At 45.6% G+C, this 20,552-nt stretch overlaps 1 protein-coding gene across 1 annotated transcript; it reads right to left on the reverse strand.

Moving 5' to 3' along the window:
- Positions 1-1,686: 1,686 nt before the first annotated feature.
- On the reverse strand, positions 1,687-3,524 carry her6 (hairy-related 6). The gene is made up of 4 exons (XM_051377471.1): positions 3,201-3,524; positions 2,924-3,019; positions 2,726-2,813; positions 1,687-2,533 (listed from the first exon to the last, which is right to left on the reverse strand). The coding sequence occupies exons 1-4, from the start codon at positions 3,306-3,308 to the stop codon at positions 1,992-1,994; spliced, it is 834 nt and encodes a 277-aa protein (XP_051233431.1). The 5' UTR covers positions 3,309-3,524; the 3' UTR covers positions 1,687-1,991.
- Between the last annotated feature and the right edge of the window lie 17,028 nt (positions 3,525-20,552).

The following is a 20,552-nucleotide window of genomic DNA, read 5'->3' on the forward strand; positions in this document are numbered from 1 at the left end:
TGCTGTGGGAACGTTTTGTGTATGTGTGTGTGTGACTGTGTGCATTTGTGTGGAGGAGCTCTGGCTCACAGGAGGCCGACTGTTATCCCGTGTGGTAGGCCTTTCCTTGAACCCCCCCACCTCCCACTTAACTCCCCACTACCTCACCCATTGTGCCCTTTGGCCAGGCATGTCCTCACCCAGCACCCTCCACAAACACACACACAAGACGTATGCACGCACAGGCACGAGCACACACATGGCTTCAATCAAACTGGGATGCATGGCCCCCTGTAAAAAGGTGTGATGGAAATTCAAAATGATGGCACTTATCCACACTTTGTGCCTCTTAGCGCACTGATAATTGCAAACACCTGCACCCCCTCCCCACACACACCCCCTTCAAAGAAGGGCCACACTCGGATAGCTGGAGGGGGCACACACACCTGGGCAGAGCAGAGCGCTACCACATGGCTCCATGGCGAGGTGTTTAACGTGTCCTTCTGCTGTCAACCCCCCTGGCATCAAGGAACTCCCTCAGCTCTGATTGAAGACACAGCCTGAGGCTCCTCTCTGCTCCATACAGTCAAGAGATGAATGCTGTTGGCGAAGCTAAAGCTGACTGAACGGCGGAAATCCTCATAATGATGATTTCTTAGCTTTTTTAGCTTGATCACTTCAAATTGTTGGCAGGTTCTTAGTTCAATAAGCAATCTCTTAATTAGGAACTTTTGAGTGGAAAAGGCCACGGCAGCATTTGCACTGAAGAGAGGACATTTACTTTATGTCATAATGAAAGACTGAAGTGACAAATGTTTCGATCAAATCCTGCAGTGGCTGGTGGGACAAGCTCATAGATACAACCTCAAGTCTCTTCAACAAAATGCTCCAGTGTGTTGTCTGATAGAATAATGCGAGTATTGTTCTACCTCCATAACAATCTCTTAAATTAGACAGAATCTGTGCTCTTTTCCACCTAAGATGCACATCCACAGCAGCCATTCATGCTCCAGCCATTGATCTTACAAATACCAATCAGATTGCAATGCACTTCTGCGCTGCTAGATGGCGTAAGTGACCTCTGTAAGCCTCCAAAGTTTCCATTGTAGAGGTGAAACTGCTGGACTCTCAGTGTAAGAAACAGGACCAGATAGTCTAGCTCCTGTGTCTGATTAATTACAGAGCCACCGTCTCCTTCCTAACTCACTTATTCAGATAATAGAATTACAATTAGACAGCAACTTACTGACAGTCTGGCCCAGTGTGACTTACAGTGAGTGACTCTTTGGTAGGATGCATGCCTCTTTAATGAATGGCAAAGTTATTTTTTGCAGAGATTGAACCATAAACATTACTGGTTAGAGGACCTTCCCACCTAACAATACTTCCTTTTTATACTTGCACAAAGTGTTATAGCTGAGGCTGTTGGCTCAGTAAAGTGTTTAAACATTGCCAATCCATTTCAGAACGGGGGTTTTAAGAACACTTGTTGATTTCATGTGTAAATATGAAGTAAGTTTCACATAACAAATAAAATAACCAAATTGAAAAAGCTTACGGTAGCTCAGTAAATGTTTACTACCCTTCATGTTTGCTTTTATCATATAAACTAAATTAACAGGTAAAAATGTGTAATATTTGCAGTCTTACGCATTAATAAGATCAGGGTTTACTTTCCCAGAGAAACAACGCAGGAACAAGCGCATGTTATTTTCATATCTTTACAAATTTATTTGTCTTCCAAAACGAAGAACATCATAAGAGCATTGAACATATCTTTGGCATCACACAGTAAAAAAAGACAACTCAAATATATAAAAAATGCAGTGAACGGACTTCCACAATACAGATCTCATTTCAATATGAACTTTACTCCCTTGTTAGCTGTACAAATATAGTGCATACTCTTTCCATTTTACAAGAAAAAACTGATTTAAAACAACTTTCTAACATTGAACAAAGAGAGAACTATTAAATGTAATTGTAAAGTCTTTATGGTCCTCCTCCACTTTTCACCAGGGTCGCCACACTGAGTCCGTGTTGCCTGACGGGGCTCCGGGGGAGACCGCAGCCGGTACAGGGACCGGCGTGCCTACGTTATTGGCGTACACAGGGATAACGGGGCCGTTTGGCGCAAATGCCGCATTGGGTATGAGGAAAGCAAACTGTCCGTCTGTGGCAGGCACGATCTGGAAACCACCGTACACCTTGGTGGCGTCTGAAGGTAAACTAGCCGGCGATGAGCCTCCTTTACAGGACACGGCGTTCATGGGCAGGACCTGCGGGGATGAGTTGGGGATCTGCACCATGGACTGGCCGAAGTTGGGGTGGGTTGGTCCGGCGGTGGATGGGAGCTGGTGCTGGTGCTGATGCTGGCTGGGGTAATTCATAGCGTTGATCTGGGTCATGCAGTTGGCCAAGTGTCCGAGAAGCCGCGTCCTGACCTCGGTGTTGACACCTTCGCAGGTGGACAGGAACCGGGTGACTTCATTCATGCACTCGCTGAAGCCGGCACGATATTTTCCCAAGACAGTGGGGTCGGTGTTCAGTGCAGCTGCAGAGCAAACAGATAGGTATATATAAGTCAGCATATTCATTTGTTTTATCTTAACGTTTTTTTTTTGTTTGTTTTTTAAAAATATGTTCAATTTAACAGTAGGTCTTGAGGCAGGGTCGTTATACCAGCACAGATATGTTTCTAAAATGCACAGTCATGAGACAGATTAGTCCGGGAAACGCGACTTACCGGTCATTTGAGCCCTCTGGAGGTTCCGGAGATGCTTCACCGTCATCTCCAGGATGTCCGCCTTCTCCAGTTTAGAGTGTCTGGAGCTCTGAGGGGACGGAAAACACACATGGTTAGGATTACGCGCTCACTTTCCCACTGTTTGACAGGGGCAGTTTTGAAATCTATTAATAACCACGACGTTAAGTGAGTACTTACATCTTTTTTGAGCGCATCCAGGATGAGAGTTTTCAGCTGCCCCAGACTCTCGTTGATTCTGGCTCTTCTCCTCTTTTCCATAATTGGCTTGGATGACTAAAGATAAAAGAAAAATCACATTAACCTTTAAATGTCTCGTTCTTTCTCCGTGCGTAAAAGTGAATGTCCTCGGTTTGGATGAGGAGCTGGTGCAAAATTATGTCCACAATTAAATGTTTCATGCTTTCTGTTCTAAATGACACTGATGATGTTTTTCAATAAAAAGCTTGGTACCAACCTTTCTGTGCTCAGAGGCTGTCTTGGGTTTATCGGGGGTTGTGTTCATGCTTGCCGGGGTTGCAGCGACCGGAGAGGAGGAGGTTTTTTCCATCATATCGGCGGGCATCTTTTTATCGGAAATATCCCACAAAACCACAGCAAATTACGATCCACTGGTGTCGGGAAAAAGGGCGATGAATATTATCAACTTCGTGATATTCAAAAGTTCCCTCTCCCTCAGAAAAAAAATCCTGAGATATGTATCAAGTTAAAATCCGTTAGAGCGATGCGCAGCGGCAGCGGCTACCAGGAGCGGATGCAGAGTCTCTCTGTTGGGCTCTCCGCGTGTGGCTTGTATTTATATCTCGCACTGCACGCGAACGGCTCGTGTGAAACTTCCCAAACTTTCTTTCCCACAGTAACTTTCCACCAATCAGGGCGAGGGACACGCGGCCCGAGGGAGGACGGCTCGTGGTCGGCGCCCTCCCATTGGTTGTTTGGCCGCTTGAGCTGGCGGCCAATGGCGCGAGGCCCGGGTTCAGGGCACAGCCGGGGAAACTGCCTTCAGTCTTCAATCATCGTACCGTTTACATATTAACAGTGGAGCCGCTGACTGGGCACCGCCACCAGGAGCGGGGAGATGGCTTTTTATCCACTTGAGGAGAGATAACAGCAGGAAATAATAAAATAATTATAAAAACTTATAGAATAATATTAGTTTAAAAAACGACATGTCTACACATAACAGAAATATTATAATAAACTTAATAATAATAAATAATGTTGATAATAAAATAAATAATAAACGTCTAACTCTTGCAGGGCTTGTGTTGGTATGTTGTGAAAAATGTAGGTGTCCTAAATTAATAGGTAGCCGTTTACAGTAAAGGGAGAAAGAAAGTAAAACTTTAGTTGCCAACCGTTTAAAAACCACCAGTGGGAAGTGGTAGGCTATCTGGCAATCAGAGTTTCAGTCATGTGCTATCGAGGCACAGGAGGGTTTTCTTTTCTACCAAACTTCACAGCAGATAGTTGCTGCTATAATGACATTAGTAGAAGAAACAGCTCTAGATGATTTAAAACCACACGAGGAGAAGTCCAATCCTCGGGGCGCGCACAGCCCTCAAACACAACCATTATATTCCTACAGTAACGTTCATTTAAGCCCGCCACCAGAGGAGGGAATAAAATTAAATGTGCACACTCCATTTCCATGTTATTTACCACTCTGGTTCCCAACTCTGTGGTACAAATTTTGGCATTTAATCATCTGCCGGTGTTGTGAATGTGGAGCACGTGCCAGGATGTTTTATGAGTGCGGTGGTTGGAGGTTTGGCCGCCGGGCTGCCGGGGGGCCGCCGGGCCAGGGAGGAGGCTGGAGGGGTGAGGGGAGGGTATGTGGCGGCGGCGGCGGTGGTTTACATTAGAGGGGAAGGTAAATAGCAGCTGCTGTTTTAAAAGCCTGGGAAAACCACGCCTACAGAGAGAGCTGGATCGGGCTCCCTTATCGGAATGTGAGCCAGAGCAGAGATATTTCTGAGCCCGGAGAGCTCACACGATCAGACCGATCCTCCTCCCCCCCCCCGCCCATGGTCGCCCCACAGCGTTCAAGGCTTTTTTAGATTTCAGGTCATAATTTCATTTCCTTATCTTTATTGCAGTTGGAGAGTAAGAGCAGAGAGAAATAAATAAGGGGGCATAATTGCGTCTTGCAAGGCTTATTTACGGACAGCAGCTCTTTTCAGGTTGTGCGACTGTGGTCACAAACAGGGAAGTTCATATGAACCTGCGCTGTCTAATACATTTTCGCCGAGTTTAGGGGTCTTGTGGGTATTTAAAGTTTGAAGAGTCATTGAGGTAATAATCGCATTGCTTCTTCTATTAGCGACTTCGCTACGGAGAGAAGACTGAAGTACTTAGCCTACTGTTTACTGTTAACAGCAACAGAGTTTAATCTCTCCTGGTGGAAGTATTCCCACTACTTTATACTACTTTAAACTACTTTATTATACTTCTTTCCCGGAATACAATAAAGTAAACAAGAACACAAACCATGCGCAAATCTGGAAGCTTTAACTGACAAACGTACCAATGCGAGGAGAGCTGTAATCGTGAAAAAGTAATGGAAACAGGCTACTTATATGAAGCGACACGTTCATTACTTTATTTTTTTGAGTATATGGAGCTCGCGGCATGGCTCTCCGCTGAGCTCACACACCTCCAGCTGCTGCGGAGACCGCGACACGTGGCGCGCAGGCGACCAGGGGAAGGCGCTCCTCTCGCCGGCTTGCCGCCTGGATCCGCGGGGCGTCGCCGGCGGCTGGCCGCAAGATCGTGAATTTGATAGGCAACGCGGGGCTGCACAGGGCTCCAGATCCTCAGCTGAACGCGAGAGTGAGGCGCGGAGACGGTTTTAGGCTTCTCTCCGAGCTTGCACTTGAGCATGCAGCAGTAAGTTACCACGTCTAAAAACTATATGACATCACCGCTAAGCAGCCTGACATGGATGGATTATATTATCGGAAGGCTGAAGCATTGATTTATGATCTTTATGTCGCTTCAAACATTTTATTCTCATGAGACCAAAACCACTTTCATGCTATTGTTGATTTTATAATCGCCCAGATTTCAGTCTGCAACAGACAGATGAAATCTTGTTAAATGGCTGGTTAAAATTAGGTCTACACACTCCAAGCTACAATGTCAGAATGAGTAACTGGCATGTGGAGACATCAGCGAAACCACACACGTGTCTTGTGTGTAATTGCAAACTTTTGGCAGGAGGCAGGCTGGTCTGTACATGCGATTTAACCAGCCATAATCCTAAATGTCCTTCATGCGCAACAACGCTGGCCCTGTCAAACACATCACTAACATGTCTCATTGTTGTGCACTGCACACCTGAGTCATTCCCCCCGTACAATGGCACTGACAGAGTTCCAAAACAAACGTATTGATGTGAAGCAGACAGAGTGTAGGTTTTGAAACGCTCTCCGCCTGAATGACTTTCTCACGCTCATGTTGCAAGAGGTCTCCGGCGGTGAATTGAGTCACGGAGCCTTGGGTCTGTCGGTCCCTCCCTTTTCCCTGCGAGTTGAACATCTTATTGGGCGCACCTGGCTGCCGTCGGTCCCCGGAGTGTTACCTGTTGCTATGTCTCCACTCCTCTATCACAAGAAATCTGTGGGAAACAGGCTGACTAACAGCGAACACGGCTCTCTGTTGTAAAAAGCTTTTGATCACATGGTGTTTAGAGATACCTTACTGATGAAAAGCCAGTGACAATGGTCTGGCCAGTAGACAGGAAAACAAACAAGCATGATTATTTAACTTTTTTTTTTTTTTTACATTTCGGACACCCCGCCACTCTCCAAATTCTCACACTTATACCTGTGACGACCCCCCCCCCTCCTCCTCCTCCTCTCATCCCTCTTGATCATACCCTCTTCATTTTTTTTATCTTTTTTCATATCACTCCTCCTTGCCTCCCTCCCTCTTTTATCTCCCTCTTCCTCTTTTCTCATTCCACCGCTCCCAGTCTTTCCCAGGACTCATATCTTTATTGAGCCCTCTAGACCATGGACCTCCACACACAGCAATAATGCAATTAGGTAGGGAGATTGCGGGGCTAAAGTGTGTGTGAAAGTGTGAGATATTGTGCTCACAAAACAATCTGGCCGGCTGTCACCCACTGCTCATGCCTTAATGTGTAAACCATTGGTGAACAGTGCTGCTGCCAACAGGCGCTCCTGGTGCCACAAGGGTGACAAGGGTGTGTGTGTGTGTTCAGGGGGGTGGGGAAGAAGCTTAAATGCCTATGCTGGCATTTCAGCTTCATTACTGGCTGGCAAGAGGAGTGGGAAGTAAGCAGGCAGTCAGAAAGGCTGTATCAAGGCCAGCCTTGAGGTGTCATGTGGCTGCCGCAGCCAAACTGAGGGTGGCACTGTGTTGAAGCCGCCTGCTTTCCCAAGAGGCTGCCACACAGTGGCTGACTGACTTGACTTATCTAACAGTTCACACTGTGATTAGCATGGCCAACAAGTCACCAGAATTCCTTTCATTTCCTACAGAGCTGAGTGGCCAATGTGTGCACAGTCACTGCTTGTCAACAGCCAATGAACCTTACAGCTCTGCTGGGAAAATGCAAACTAGGTAAGAAGCTCATTATTAACAGTCAAAGACTCCCAGTTCTTTACAACTTTAACTTGACAGACTGCAGGAGTAAGAATGTCCATTTATTTATCTTTATTTTATAGGACAGCATAAGGTGGACAGGAAAGGGGAAAGAGGGGATGACATGCAGCTAAGGGCCACAGGTTGGATTCAAACCCATGCCACTGCAGACTCAGTCTGGGTACATGTGGTGCCAGCTCTACCAGGTGAGCTACAAGGGTGCCCCTACTTTTTAGATTTTTCTGGAGCTTTTAACCACATCTCACAAACTCCCTTAGCAGATGGAGTTTGCTCTGTTGCCATAGAGATGGCTCTGTTTTCGACAGATGACCCAAGTTTGGAACTAGTATGATAACAGGTGGTCAAATATGTGGGGGAGACTACAACATCAGCTGAGGAAGGCTGTCAGATGTGATTCATAGCTCTGGAAAAACCAAGTAAGTAGACCATCAGTTGATTTTTTTCCTACTCTATGTGGAGGTTTTAAGTTGCTGGAGTCTCTGTATTTTGTCCGTGCTTTTCCCTATTGTGCATATGCACATGCACATTCACAAAATCTGCACAGGAGTGACATAATGCACATTTCTGATGACTGCAGGAGGCTGTGACTGTTGTTGATGGTAAAAAAGCAATGTACCAGTTAAAGAAGAAGGCCACAAACTAATGCAGATCTCAAATTATTCAATAACAGGCCCTGCAAACAATTCATTTAAGTTAGCCTTGATGTACATTATCTGTCTTTTGATGAAAAAACACTGAACATAATCAAAATATGTTATAAAAAACTATATATGGCACCTTTGCCATGTATCTTAAAAAGGACACTCTGACAAAGCTCTATCAAATCGGTAAAATACATCTGCCTGTGAAAAACAAACTGTATCCACAATAATCCACTATTTGGCTGCGTTTAGAGGCTCTAGCACCACCCACAATCAGTCAGAATAGAGTGACCCATCACTGAAGTTGCTCACAGTGTGAGCACAGGGTTACAGCAAACAGAGGGTTGTGTGAAAGCGATAAGCTCTGACAACTTACAGAAAGCGCTGAATGATAGCAGAGCCAGTCGTTACCGATTTTGGAGTGTGTGAGAGAAGAGAGGGGGAGTAAAGTGGAGCAGCGAGTGAGAGTGTTCATGTGCGAGTGTGTGCGTCTGTGCTCGCACATCATCCCAGCGTGGCATGAATGTGTGTTATTAGTGGGAGTGGAGTAGGACCTGTGCTCAGCTGCTGTTAGCGAGGCCAGCCAAGGCTTGGAGAGCAGGATCAAAGCAGGGACAAAGAGAGAGAAGGAGAACTGACAGATCCTCCAAGCAGAGAGAACAGAAGGAGGAGAGAGGAGAGGAGATGAGGGGGTTTGGAGGCTCTCCAGATACAGCCGCACACATCGCTTACCTCCACTCACACACACACAGACTCACACAAACTGAGGTGCCTGGAGCAGCCTGGGAGCAAGGAAAACAATAAGTACAGTGAATGTACTCACGCGTTCTTTTTCTCACACAAACACACACACACACATACACACACACACACACACACACACATTCACATAGAAAGATCAGCATGGGTCACTGTAAGCCTTGCAGACACAGGCGCTGGGGTCCGTTTTGGCTGGCTAAAACAGAGAGAGAAAATGTTTTAAGGCCTCAGTGCCGGGCTGTAGACCGGAGTCTCCCCAGGCGCCTGCCACTGCCTCCCTCCACTTCTCTCCACTTCAGAGACCAAGGCGCTCGCACTTCCTTTAGGGGTCTCTCTCTCTTTTGCTCGGTCTCCCTGTTGCTCACCCCCTAGCTTCCATCCTCCACGTCACTCCTCCTCTCTCTTTCTTCCCTCCATCCAACCCTCTCCTTTTCTCTGATGCCTCCTGGAGCAGACCAGCGCTATTTGCATGTGTGGGGGAGGCGGTGTAGCGTCGAAGGTCAGGGGTCACGGTGAGTCAAACCCAGCAGCGGTGGAGAGGAAGCGGTTGGGGAGAGGACCAGCGAGTTGGCCTGGGTCTCTGGTTAGCATGCCTGAGGCTGGAGCAAACTGGGAATACGGCTGCTTCTCCTGCTGGTAGTGGTGCGGGTGGGGGTGAGGGCCACGCATGCAAATGCAGTGTAACTACCATTTACTGGATGTTCTGACTGTAGACATATTTGTATACAGAGCTCAAACTGTCAAACTACAGGAAAGATAAAAGATAATGTGGCATCAGATTTGGGTCGGACGTTCCAGATTTGCGCTGTTGTATATATTTACATTTTGTATCTGAGTTCTGGTCCTAAGGCGGAATATGTATGGGTTACTATGTATTTACTATTAGCTGCTCAGAACAGAATCACTGGCTAAACAAGCCTGATCTTGGGACAATGATCAGTCTATACAAGGGACATTTTCAATTTGTCTCAAAGCCATTCTCCAGATTTACACAAACAAAAAACCCTCAGTTGAAACATTAAGCTTCTCTTTGTGCCACTGAACAGGTCAACCCCTTTATTTTTCTCTCCATTAACCATTAGGTCCACATAATACTGAGCGGGGAGAATATCTAAGTGTCGCTTGTTTACTCTCAGTGAGAACTGGGACATTTGAATTACAGGTGCATGAAACCTCCCCATTTCCTCCTGAGGAGGCCGTTTGTTGACTGTAGATAAGAAGGCCAGCCTTTGAAGAGGCAGGCACGCATGCACACACACATACACACACACACACACACACACACACACACACACACACACACACACACACACACACATACACAGCTCCCTAAACTGACAGCTTGATGCTGTGAATCATTATCTCTAATAGGCCTAGTTTAGTGTAAACAAACACATGCAGAGTATTGATGCAGATCTTTCCCATGCAGTCACTGATCCCCCGCATCATCATACCCAGATAAAACGTGTCAGATTCAGGGTTTACTCATATTTGCATAAAGGTGATGAATTTAAATACTTTGGCGGGGAATGAAGAGGTCAAGGGTTATAGTAAGAATGATGAAACTGTTTTGTCTTCCCTAGCAGTTGTTTCCATCTCCAGTGGCAGCGTTTGGAAATATAAGAGTGGATGACTGCTGTATAACCTGTTCTTCATCTTAAATCTGGACAGTGATCTTCACTGAAGAATTAAAGTTAAATGTGCGATGTATAGGTGTTGGACTGAAAGAGAAAATGGAAGAAGAAGAGAAGCCTGATGCAAATACATATTCATAAATGATTAAATCAACAAAGTAGCATATAATTAGTTTTTGGTTGAAGAGGTTCATGCCTGTGTCAGCAAGGCCCTGTTCTACTAAAGTGTGCTTGAGAAAGGCGCTGTAGTCCCACTGGATCCAACTGCTCTGAACAATAGCCGACCCTGACCTCTGATCCCTCTGGAGGGAAGAACGCTAAGAAAGGGTTTCACTGTGGCGATCAATAGAGTATTACATTGTTATCACTCAAATGTGATTATAACTAATGCGTGAGTAATAATTCATCCAGTTTTGCTCCTGTGCTAACCTGGCAGAGGGCAGAGCTGTCTGCACGAGGATGCCCTGGGAGGCCCCAGAGCCCTTTTTCTCCTCCTACCTGGGCCAAGGCCAACCTTATCAGACAAGAGGGCCCCGAGGATTACTCTCCCCCAGAGCATTAGCCTCCCTCCTGGAGAAAAAGGCCAGCCATCTCTCCCTCCTCGCTTCCACCTCAAGCCCTCATCACCCCCCTCCCACCCCCTTCGGCCCTCAGCACTCCACCTTTCCCGTGGGAGTTTGCAAAGCCAGGATAACCTTGAGACCTCAGCTGGTTCGCTGCCAGAAACATTAAAGAAATTCCCTCCTTCCCTCCTTTTCTCTCTCTATCCTCACCTCTCCTGTACACCCCCGCCCTACCTCACCGCCCCTCCAGCCCTCCTCCTGATCACTGGGACATTACTCTATTTTTTCCTCCTCGCGCCCCCCTTTCTCTCTCCTCCCCTTCATTTTTAGGCCCTTTTTGCCTTCTCAGCCTCCTCTGATTGTGACTAAGATTAGCCCTTTTTCTCTCTCTCTCCCTCCCTCATTTCCTCCTTTCTCGTCTTCGACAGGAGAGGGTGGGGGCTCAAGTAGGGTAAAAGAAAGGGCTGTTCACATAATCTCCTGCGTAGTTGACTATTATCTGTAGATTGTCTAGCTGCCAATTTCAATTTAGCCAGCGCTGTTATCAGGCCAAAAATAAACGCCTCATTTGAAAGGTGGAAATCAAACTGTCCCGACAAGAGGGATGACTGACGTTGATTGCAAACTAACTGTTTTGGTGGCAGCCTGCACTTTGTGTGGCTTTTGTCTCTTGCCTCTCGCTCCCCCCCTTTGCCTCTCTCCCTATTCTCTCTGTCGGCTTCACGGCTGTCATATTCCTTTAGTGCTGGAAAGGTCAAGTGCTGCTTGCTGCCTGTGAGATCTAAGGGAGCTCAAGGATATTCAGCTGCCCCCCCCCGCTTCCACCTCGCTTTGTGGCAACAATGCATCTTGCTGCGAGCTCCCCTGCACTGCCACCAGCCAGCGGCGGCAGCAACGGTAGCAGGCCGGGTTGCAGAGGAATGTGTTTATCCCCTGTAGTTAGCTCCCTCCTTTCAACTTCCCTCCAAGCTCCTCCAAGTTGATCTGTTTTCAACGCGCCACACAGAAAGGGGCCCCAGTGTTCCTGCAGGATAGCAGCCGGGATCAGTTCACAATGTTTATGGTCAAGAGAAATGATAAGTAATGAAGACGAGAGGGAGACAGAAACTGAGAGGAAGAGACAGGAAGAACATCAAAGGACAAGTAATGATTTACATCTTGTCCAAGTTGGAGTACTTTTTCACTCAGTATTTTTTACTCCACTCTGGTAAAGTTACAGTAGATTGCCCTCAGACATGTTGTGTTTTTATTCAGGAGTTCAGAACTGAGGCTTTCATGTGGCCCTCACATTTCAACAAGGAAATGGAGAGAGTTTACAAACAGCCGAGATGGGCTTTGTTATGGTTTCCCATGACATCACTACTGATGGTGCCTCAAGGGGCCGTGAACCGAATCCTCTCTGAGACTTCCCTCTCTCTCTTTTACACACGCACACACACAAACACACACAGGTATGACCTCATCATCACCACATTCCAGGTTTCACCTTGCTGCCCCCATCCCCACCAAGGTCTCTGCCTCTCAGTCACTTTAACACCCTATCTGCCCCCTCACCTCCACTACTGCCACACCTATCTCAGGCTCCATTGTTTACCATGTGAGAGCTTTCAACAAGGACATAAGCTAACTACAGCGCTGTAAGATCGCAGGCCTGCTGGCTACAACTCTCAGCCTCACACTGGTTTCAGCAATCAGTTTCTCTTCTCCACCCACTCAAGCCTGCACGCAATCACCACTGGGCAAAGGATTGTGGGAAAGGCCATTGACATGTAAGTGGTTGGGCTGGAGTCAAGTGCTGGCTGCTGCCGTGTTAATTTCAGTGATTTAAAAGGGCTGGTTTGCTCACCACATCTCCTCAAGGGCCATTAAATGTGCTACTTTCTTCACAGCGTGGCCTAACAATGAAGATAATTATATCTAGTGTACATAATCTTGTTCATTCAACAGAGCCAAACTGTGCTAACTACTTTTATTCACCCCATACACTTTTGCACTCAACTTAATCCATATTGGATAACAAAATCTTTTTGAGCCACCTAAATGCACCACCTACTGGGCTAAAGTAAACTGACACGGTCAACATGTCTAACTTTTAGAGAGGCTGATAGCATTATATAGGACACTCTTAAAGGTCTTAAAGTTTACCTTGAAATGAAATTCAGTCATTATCTTCTCTGTTGAAACTCCACTGTGACACAATTAAACTTTGCAGGCCAACCAAACACAGCAGGATACAGATTAGAACATGACCTGGCCTAACTCCCTGTGGGTTTAGTGCCCCTTCCGACTTCAATGGTATTTCAGGTGAGATGGAGGAGAAGATTATTGGATTTTCATTTTGAGGTGGACTGTCCCTTTAACTGTTATCCTCGGAGGCAAACATAACTTAACTCAGCTATTAAGTGAAGAGATGCACTGCTTTCCTGAAGGGTCAAAAGATAAAGAAAAAAAAAAAACTATTCAAGAACAACAATGACCACAAGCCTTTTCTCTGGATCTAAAGAAGAAAAAACACCGAACTCTAAGTATCTAGGGTATGTACACAAAAGCAACCGAGAAAGCGGTAATATTATGCCAAGGTCTTGTTTACAATTCTAAAATATTTCCGTGGACAGAGGCAATACCTGTCCTCCCTCTCTTTAGCCAAGTAAGAAGATATTCTCATTTGTTGTTATGCAGCTATTCTGCCAGTGGCACACTTAGCATGGATTGCAGGACGTGTGTATGCTCCTGGTCTCTCTTGAACCTGCTGCTTTGTCCTCATTGTGTTGCCGTTCACATTTTTCCTTTCCATTTAATAATTTTGCTTAACCACACAGACTTACGACAAGTGTCTAGGATCAGTTCAATGTCTTGGTTACTGACTTTTATCTCAGCTACTGGACTGACCCTGTAACCTTTCTGTTTTCAGGGCTTTCTAATTTCAAAGTTCATGGTAGTTCATGGCACCACACTTGTTTTTCTATAGCAACTACAGTATGGTTTAAGTGAGGATAGGCAACTTAAACCCCTTGGTTTAAGATGAAGGTGATTATGGCGAAATAATTAAAACGTCAACCATGAGTACAAGTTTGAGACACAATGCAAACACGGGCTGCTGGTGTTAAAAAAATGCTTTATACGCCCATCACCACCTGCTTATCCTTTGTTTGTGCTGGCCTACACTGTATGAGTGTCAGTTTTTCCTGCATTGGTACAGAAGGAGAAGCGTGCTGTCACTACTTCACCAGCCAACTAGGCCAACTAGTAACAAAGCACCAAAATGTGAAAACAACTCTGCAACAGGCTCAAGTAAAGCACCATGACAAATGCCCTACATTAAAATGCATTGGTGAAATAAACATTCTCCCAGTTAGTCAGATGAGCTGTTTTTCCCCATTTGGTACAGAATGGTGCAATTGAAAATGAATCATTAATGCAGAATAGTTGAATAGAGAAGTCTATGCATCATCGCGGCTCGGAGTAGTTCAACTCACTAGCCACAGCAAGGGGTCAAGGGTTCAGAGAAAGGGCGTCACTGAGGAAGCTGGGCTCATGTCCCGAAGCAAGGTACCTTAACAGGATTAAACATCAGCCTATCAGATCTATTTGGGATAACAACATCTGTCGAATGAACCACTTCACTGGCGGGCCTGATAACTGTCCTGCCTCATCTTATCTAGAAATCAACCCTCTTGTTGCAAACAGATCAGGAGCAACTTGAAAGGGTTTGCCTCTGGCACAGTGAATTGCACAAGTGAAGTGATCTCAGGGCTATGCAAAAGGCAAAGGGCAGGGCAGGGACACGGTTTGGTCAGCCACTGTAACAGGCCTCTTCTCCATTTGGCAGCGTACTGTATTTTCTACCTGTTGTAAACCAGTGCAGCAAAACGCAGGTACACTCCACAGAGCGAGTTACACTTGCCGGTGTGTAAAAAGCCGGTCAAACAGGATTTTGTGATTCGGCAGCCTGTTAAAGGTCAGTGACCAGTGGGACGGGTATTCAGGCAATTATTGTAAGCCCCCCAGGGACAGTGCTGTACTGTGGAAGCTAAATGTGTAACTGCAGGTCACAGGGGACCCTCTAGGCTAATAAGATGAGATATGGTAAACAAAAAAGATGTTTGGATATTTTATACATGGTTTATTACATTCATGAATTCTTGGGGTGGAGAAGTACAACAGGGTTGTGTTTCCCACACATTGACCAATTACTCCAGCTAATCCGCATCCGTCCTGGCCAGGCATTTGCCCACCCAGACCCTACCCGCTTCAACCCTCTACTCTGGGGCCAAAGCTTATGCTAAAAACCCTCACTTACAGAACAATATAAAAGCTCCAGTGCCTATGACTTATCCCTGCTCCAACTGAAGTTAGACATCCTGTACACCCAGCCACAAAACTCCCACTCTCATCTCACCCAATACCTTATTTCAGCGCCCTTAGACACAGTTCTAGTCAAATCCTCTGACTGACTCCCTGATCCCCTTTCCCTCTTTTTCTACCCAATCCCCCTTCTTCTACTGAGTAACTTTAATTGTCCTGGGAAAGTCACGGTTGGTCCGTGGGGCACAAAGCACCAGTTTATAATTAATGTTACAGAGGAGGGATTACAGGAAGCTCTGGGCAGCCTGATCTGAGAGGCTGTGACAGAGAGTGTGTGATCTTCCTGCTTTAGCCAGACTCAGAGGGCTTGTGTGCATGTGTCTATGTGTGCAATCCATCAGAACAATGGGGGATCTCCCTTCCTTGCACAGGCTAATTTATGCCTTCATCACCCAGGCCATCTGCACCATACACACACACACACACACACACACACACACACACACACATATGGTACATCCTCTCTCTAAACTGCACTGGAATGTGAGCAACAGGTTTCATTCAGACCTGAGAGCGCTGTTTATGTGATTGAAGAACCCAGAAGGGGTCTTGTGCTGTCCCTCCCTCTCATGGGTGTAGCGGGTGTGGAGCTGGAGGTGGTGGGTTTAATGGAGGAACCAGAGAAGGAGGGGTGGGACCAGAGCTCCTGCCAGGCCAGGTGTGAGGCTGGGGGCTATGCACGTATAAACATGAAGCATTGCACTCCACCACACAGAGCTAGGCATTAACATAAAACCACACATGTACAGGGAATGTTCATTAGACTACTGCTCAGTTACTGCACAAGGAAATAACCTGTTTTTCCTGCTTATTTCCATGAAAATTACCCAAATCGTCAACTTTCAACCTCAACTTGAGACCTGCTGATCACTGGTGTCTACCAAAATCCAGTTAAATGGAATTCAGAGGAACCTGGGTAGATGCCGTTTAAGATGAGAAAATAGAAATCAAAATAAAACGCCGGCGAAATTCAAATTATTCCGATAGTGATGAAGACGGAGGAGGAGGAGGAGGATCAAGAATCAGCGGGTTCTTATCAGGTCTCGCCCTCTGGCACTAAGACAGGAGCCCGGCTGCCTGTCTTTCATCATCAGCATGCAGGATCAGAGCGTGTCTTACACATCAACTCCTCTGTGTGCCTGCGTGCGTGTGTGTGTGTGTACATCTGTGTGTGTGTGTGTGTGTAAAGAGAGGGCACGCAAGGGCCCAGACTGCCTGCAGGGCCCCCCACGCAGATGAGCAGGGGCACAGGAGCGCTTGGCAGAGAAAGGAGAGGAGTGTGTTCATGAGTATTTGTGTGTCTGTGCGTGCTTGTGTGTGCTCAGAGGGGCAGAGCATATGTGTGTTGGTGAGTAAGGGAGGGAAGTAAGGAGGGAGTGAGTCAGCCAGCCAGGGCATATTTCGTCTCTTCCCCACCCTCCCTCTTTCCCTCCCTCCTCACCTCTCATTTTGTTCCCTTATCCGTCCCTCTGCTACTCACTCATTTCTTCCTTCTTGCTATCCGCCCTCCTTCCCTAACACACATACACACACACACACACACACACACACACACACACACACACACACACACACACACACCCCCCCGCCGCCTCTCATTCTCAGACAGTAGCAGCCGGGGGCCAGGAGCCTGCTGGTGGAGGCTGCATCGATCTTTTCCCAGCTGTGGGGGCGGCTGCAAACACACACTCACACACATCAAATTCCTAACCTTGAAGCAGTGGCGGTGGATGTAAGGGGGCTCGGGGTTCGACCTGGTGTGACATACTGAAATCTGCCAGGCTTTCGTCAGCTAACCTCTGGAAGCTTGTCCAGAACCCACGTGTGCACCCACACAAACACTTAATCGTATACATGCAATGCCAGGAATACATGGACAGACACAGCTGCTGATTTGAATGTAATGTGGTAAACCTTACAGGCTGCACATTTGTGATTTGTTAACTTGGAGAATAATAATGGAAAAAAATGTAATATGCAACAGGCAACATGTTTTACTCAAACTAAACTTGCCTTTTTAGCATGACAAGATACACACATAGTCCATAGAAAGCTTAGTCAATTTAATGTTTTAACTGGCCCCTTCTCTATAATATTTCTTCATCACTGGCAAGGTTGGTGAACACGACACTTGCACCTTCATAATAAATTCTTAGTTTCAAAGGCATTTTAAAAGTTACCTCTTGTTACCATTTGTGGCTGCCAAAACGAATGTTAACCACATTTGCAAGATGCAAGCTGCGATTTGCCATATGAGCTAATTTCCACTCACGCTAATTCTGACACATTTCACTGATCACGCAAATGTCATACTTGTTTGCAAGCGACAATCATTTGTGAAACATGATGCTGCATGATGCTGCAGGTGAATGTGTGCACATGTCTGTGTGTGTGTGTGTGTGTGTGTGTGTGTGTGTGTGTTTAATCTCTACAATATGTCCTGCAATGGTTCACCACTTCTCATTCATGGTATGCAGCATAAGAAAAGCATGCTAGGATGGTAATGGTGGGTGACTGGGGGGGTCTTAATCCTTAGCAAAGCCTCAATCAAAGTGAAAAACATAGGCAAGGGAAAAGACGGGGAGAGGCGGGGGTCTTTAGAGAAAAAGAGGAATGGGGGCACTGATGAAAAGCCAAATATGCGACATTCACAGAAAAGGAGGCCCTTGTTGATGTGCAGGACCTTTGAAGAAGAAAAAAAAGGGGGAAAGAAGGTATGTGTGTGTGTGTGTGTGTGTGTGGGGGGGGGGGGTCGTCACTGTATTGAGGCACATTATGTCACGGCAGTCAAAACAGCGTAAAGTTGACAGGAGGGGACCCCTGCTGACACACACGCATAATCATAAGTCTCCCCTCTCTCACCCCCCTCCCGGCAATGGAGCATGCAGATTGTGGGAAACAGCGGCCGAGGCACGCGCCAGATAAGATCTCGCCTCTCTGGGCCTCTCTGGAGATGCAAACAGGACCCTGTTGGCACACAGCAGCACCTCCCCCCGCCCCCCCATACACACATCCTCTTCGACCATCCTAACCCACACGGACCCAGAGCAGCCATGCCACAGAGTGCGTGTCATCTACTTCCTCTCTTGTCTTTGTTTATGAAATCACTCCTACACCCCACAGAATGCTCCTTTCAGCCTAGAGTCACCTACGCTAAGAATGACTGAACCGATGGTAACGTCTCACATAATGTGTCTATAATGTGTGAACAATATGTTGTTGCTTTTCAGGACATAGAATACTTCTCCCTCTTATTAACTATAAATACTGATGCATCAATATGTAAGAAGCATTTTACTGTTCTAGCTGGCTAAGGTGGAGCTAGTTTTAACAGTTTTATATATAGTAAGTATGTAACTAGATTCAGTTATACACAGTAGTTTGGTTCAAACTTAGAGGCCTAACCTCCACTGAAGGGTTGCAAAATAAATTTGGGGCATTGTGAGATAATTAAAGATGTAGGAAAAGAAGGAAAAACAAAGTTCTGCTGAACAAATTTGTATTATTCTTTTCTAATCTTTCATTTTTGTTGTAACATTTTATGTATTTGAACCTTAAACAGTTATTTAACTGACACTATGTGAGAAGTTTACAGGTGAAATGTCTCTTTGGTTGAACTCATGTAAAATGAGTAACTGCTTATTTTTAAGAGGTCAGAATAAAAAAATTTGGTTTAATCTATACTAATACATTGTATTTTATAATTTCATAATGCAAAATCTTAATCTAAAAAAAAGAAAATAATATAGCAGTCAGATAAATGTAGTGGAATAGTAGTACCATATTTCTCTCTGAATTGTGGTAGAGTAGAAGAATAACAGTAGAAAATGGAGATAATCAAGTACCTCAACACTGTACATAGAGTGCAGTACTTGAGTAAATGTTCTCAGTTGCTTTCCACCACTAAGCAGCAGCAGAAGTAGTAGTAGTAGTAATGATAAACACATTGCTCCACTCTGCTTACTTATGTTTCAGTCACTCATTCACACAAAGTAATCCGCAGATGTAGCATCTGAGGTGTAAAGTGTGACTTGTTTTCATTACGTCAGCTCATCCAAACCCTCAGAGGGAGCTGATGAAGTCAGCCATCATTGGTGTGATCATAGCGCTGAAAAGAGGACAGACTGGCGCTGCTGAGTGGGTGAACCTGGTTCCCAGACTTCATCCAAGCAGACGATGATTAAGCTCTGACTGGCAGGACAGTCCCTTGTTTACCACATCTTTTGTCGTGATCTGTCCTTCTCACATAAAAGGAAATTAAGAAAATGCGTGAGAGTTTGACATCAGATTTGATTTAATTTGAAACTGATTAGGTGCATAACAGCACAGGGTTTGGTGACACGTTATCTGGGCAGTGTAATGTTCATCATCATCTTACATTTAAGAAACTTTAATGAGGAAATGTTTATATCTTTATTATCAGACAGAAATGAAACCCATTTTACAAGCCTCATCAGTCAAACAAAAGGATAATAGTTATGCATAAAGCATTAAAGCTTTTTGTTGTCGTACTCTAAGAATCAACCATCTTTGGTGGCTTAATACAACATGCAGTAACATCTTGTTTGTCTCTCAAAGCAAATATGCTCAGTATTAAACTACACAGCCAGGAGGAAGTGGTTGTTTTTGTGGTGAAATTTTAGTGAGGATGTTCTTGTGCTATACCACAGTTGTTTGAAACTCATCAAAGTGTTGTGAGGCTATTCTTAAAACTACTGTCAAAATGAAATGTCTTAGAAACAAAGAATTCATTCTTTATGAGAAGAAAAACCCTCCACACATAACCTTGCATAAATACGTGCATATTTATAGCTGCAAGCTTACATTCACACATTCAAACTTATACAAACTATAGAGTTGTCCCTATAGACACACAGTCAGACATTACATGCTCTACATGTTCACTCTTTGTTATCAGCACGCACACGCAGCACATCCGCCAGACTCCCCATGCTAACACATCCAACCTCTTCCCTACCCACAAGCCAAATATTTGCTCTTGTTCCGATATGGGCCTCAATGACACGATGACATTTCAGCAAAGTCTTTTAGCTCTCCGTCTCTTTCATTCTCATACACTCCCATTCTTGCCCGTGGTGAACTACTCCTTACCAGGGTCATGTTCGCATGGACAGAAGCACTGCATTAAAAACTGACATTTATTTCAATGGAAACACTTGGCACAATGAGAAAAAAAGTTGGCCCTAGTTTGGTA

The sequence above is a fragment of the Dicentrarchus labrax genome, unplaced genomic scaffold, assembly GCF_905237075.1.
Source record: "Dicentrarchus labrax unplaced genomic scaffold, dlabrax2021, whole genome shotgun sequence".
Taxonomy (NCBI): Eukaryota; Metazoa; Chordata; class Actinopteri; family Moronidae; genus Dicentrarchus; species Dicentrarchus labrax.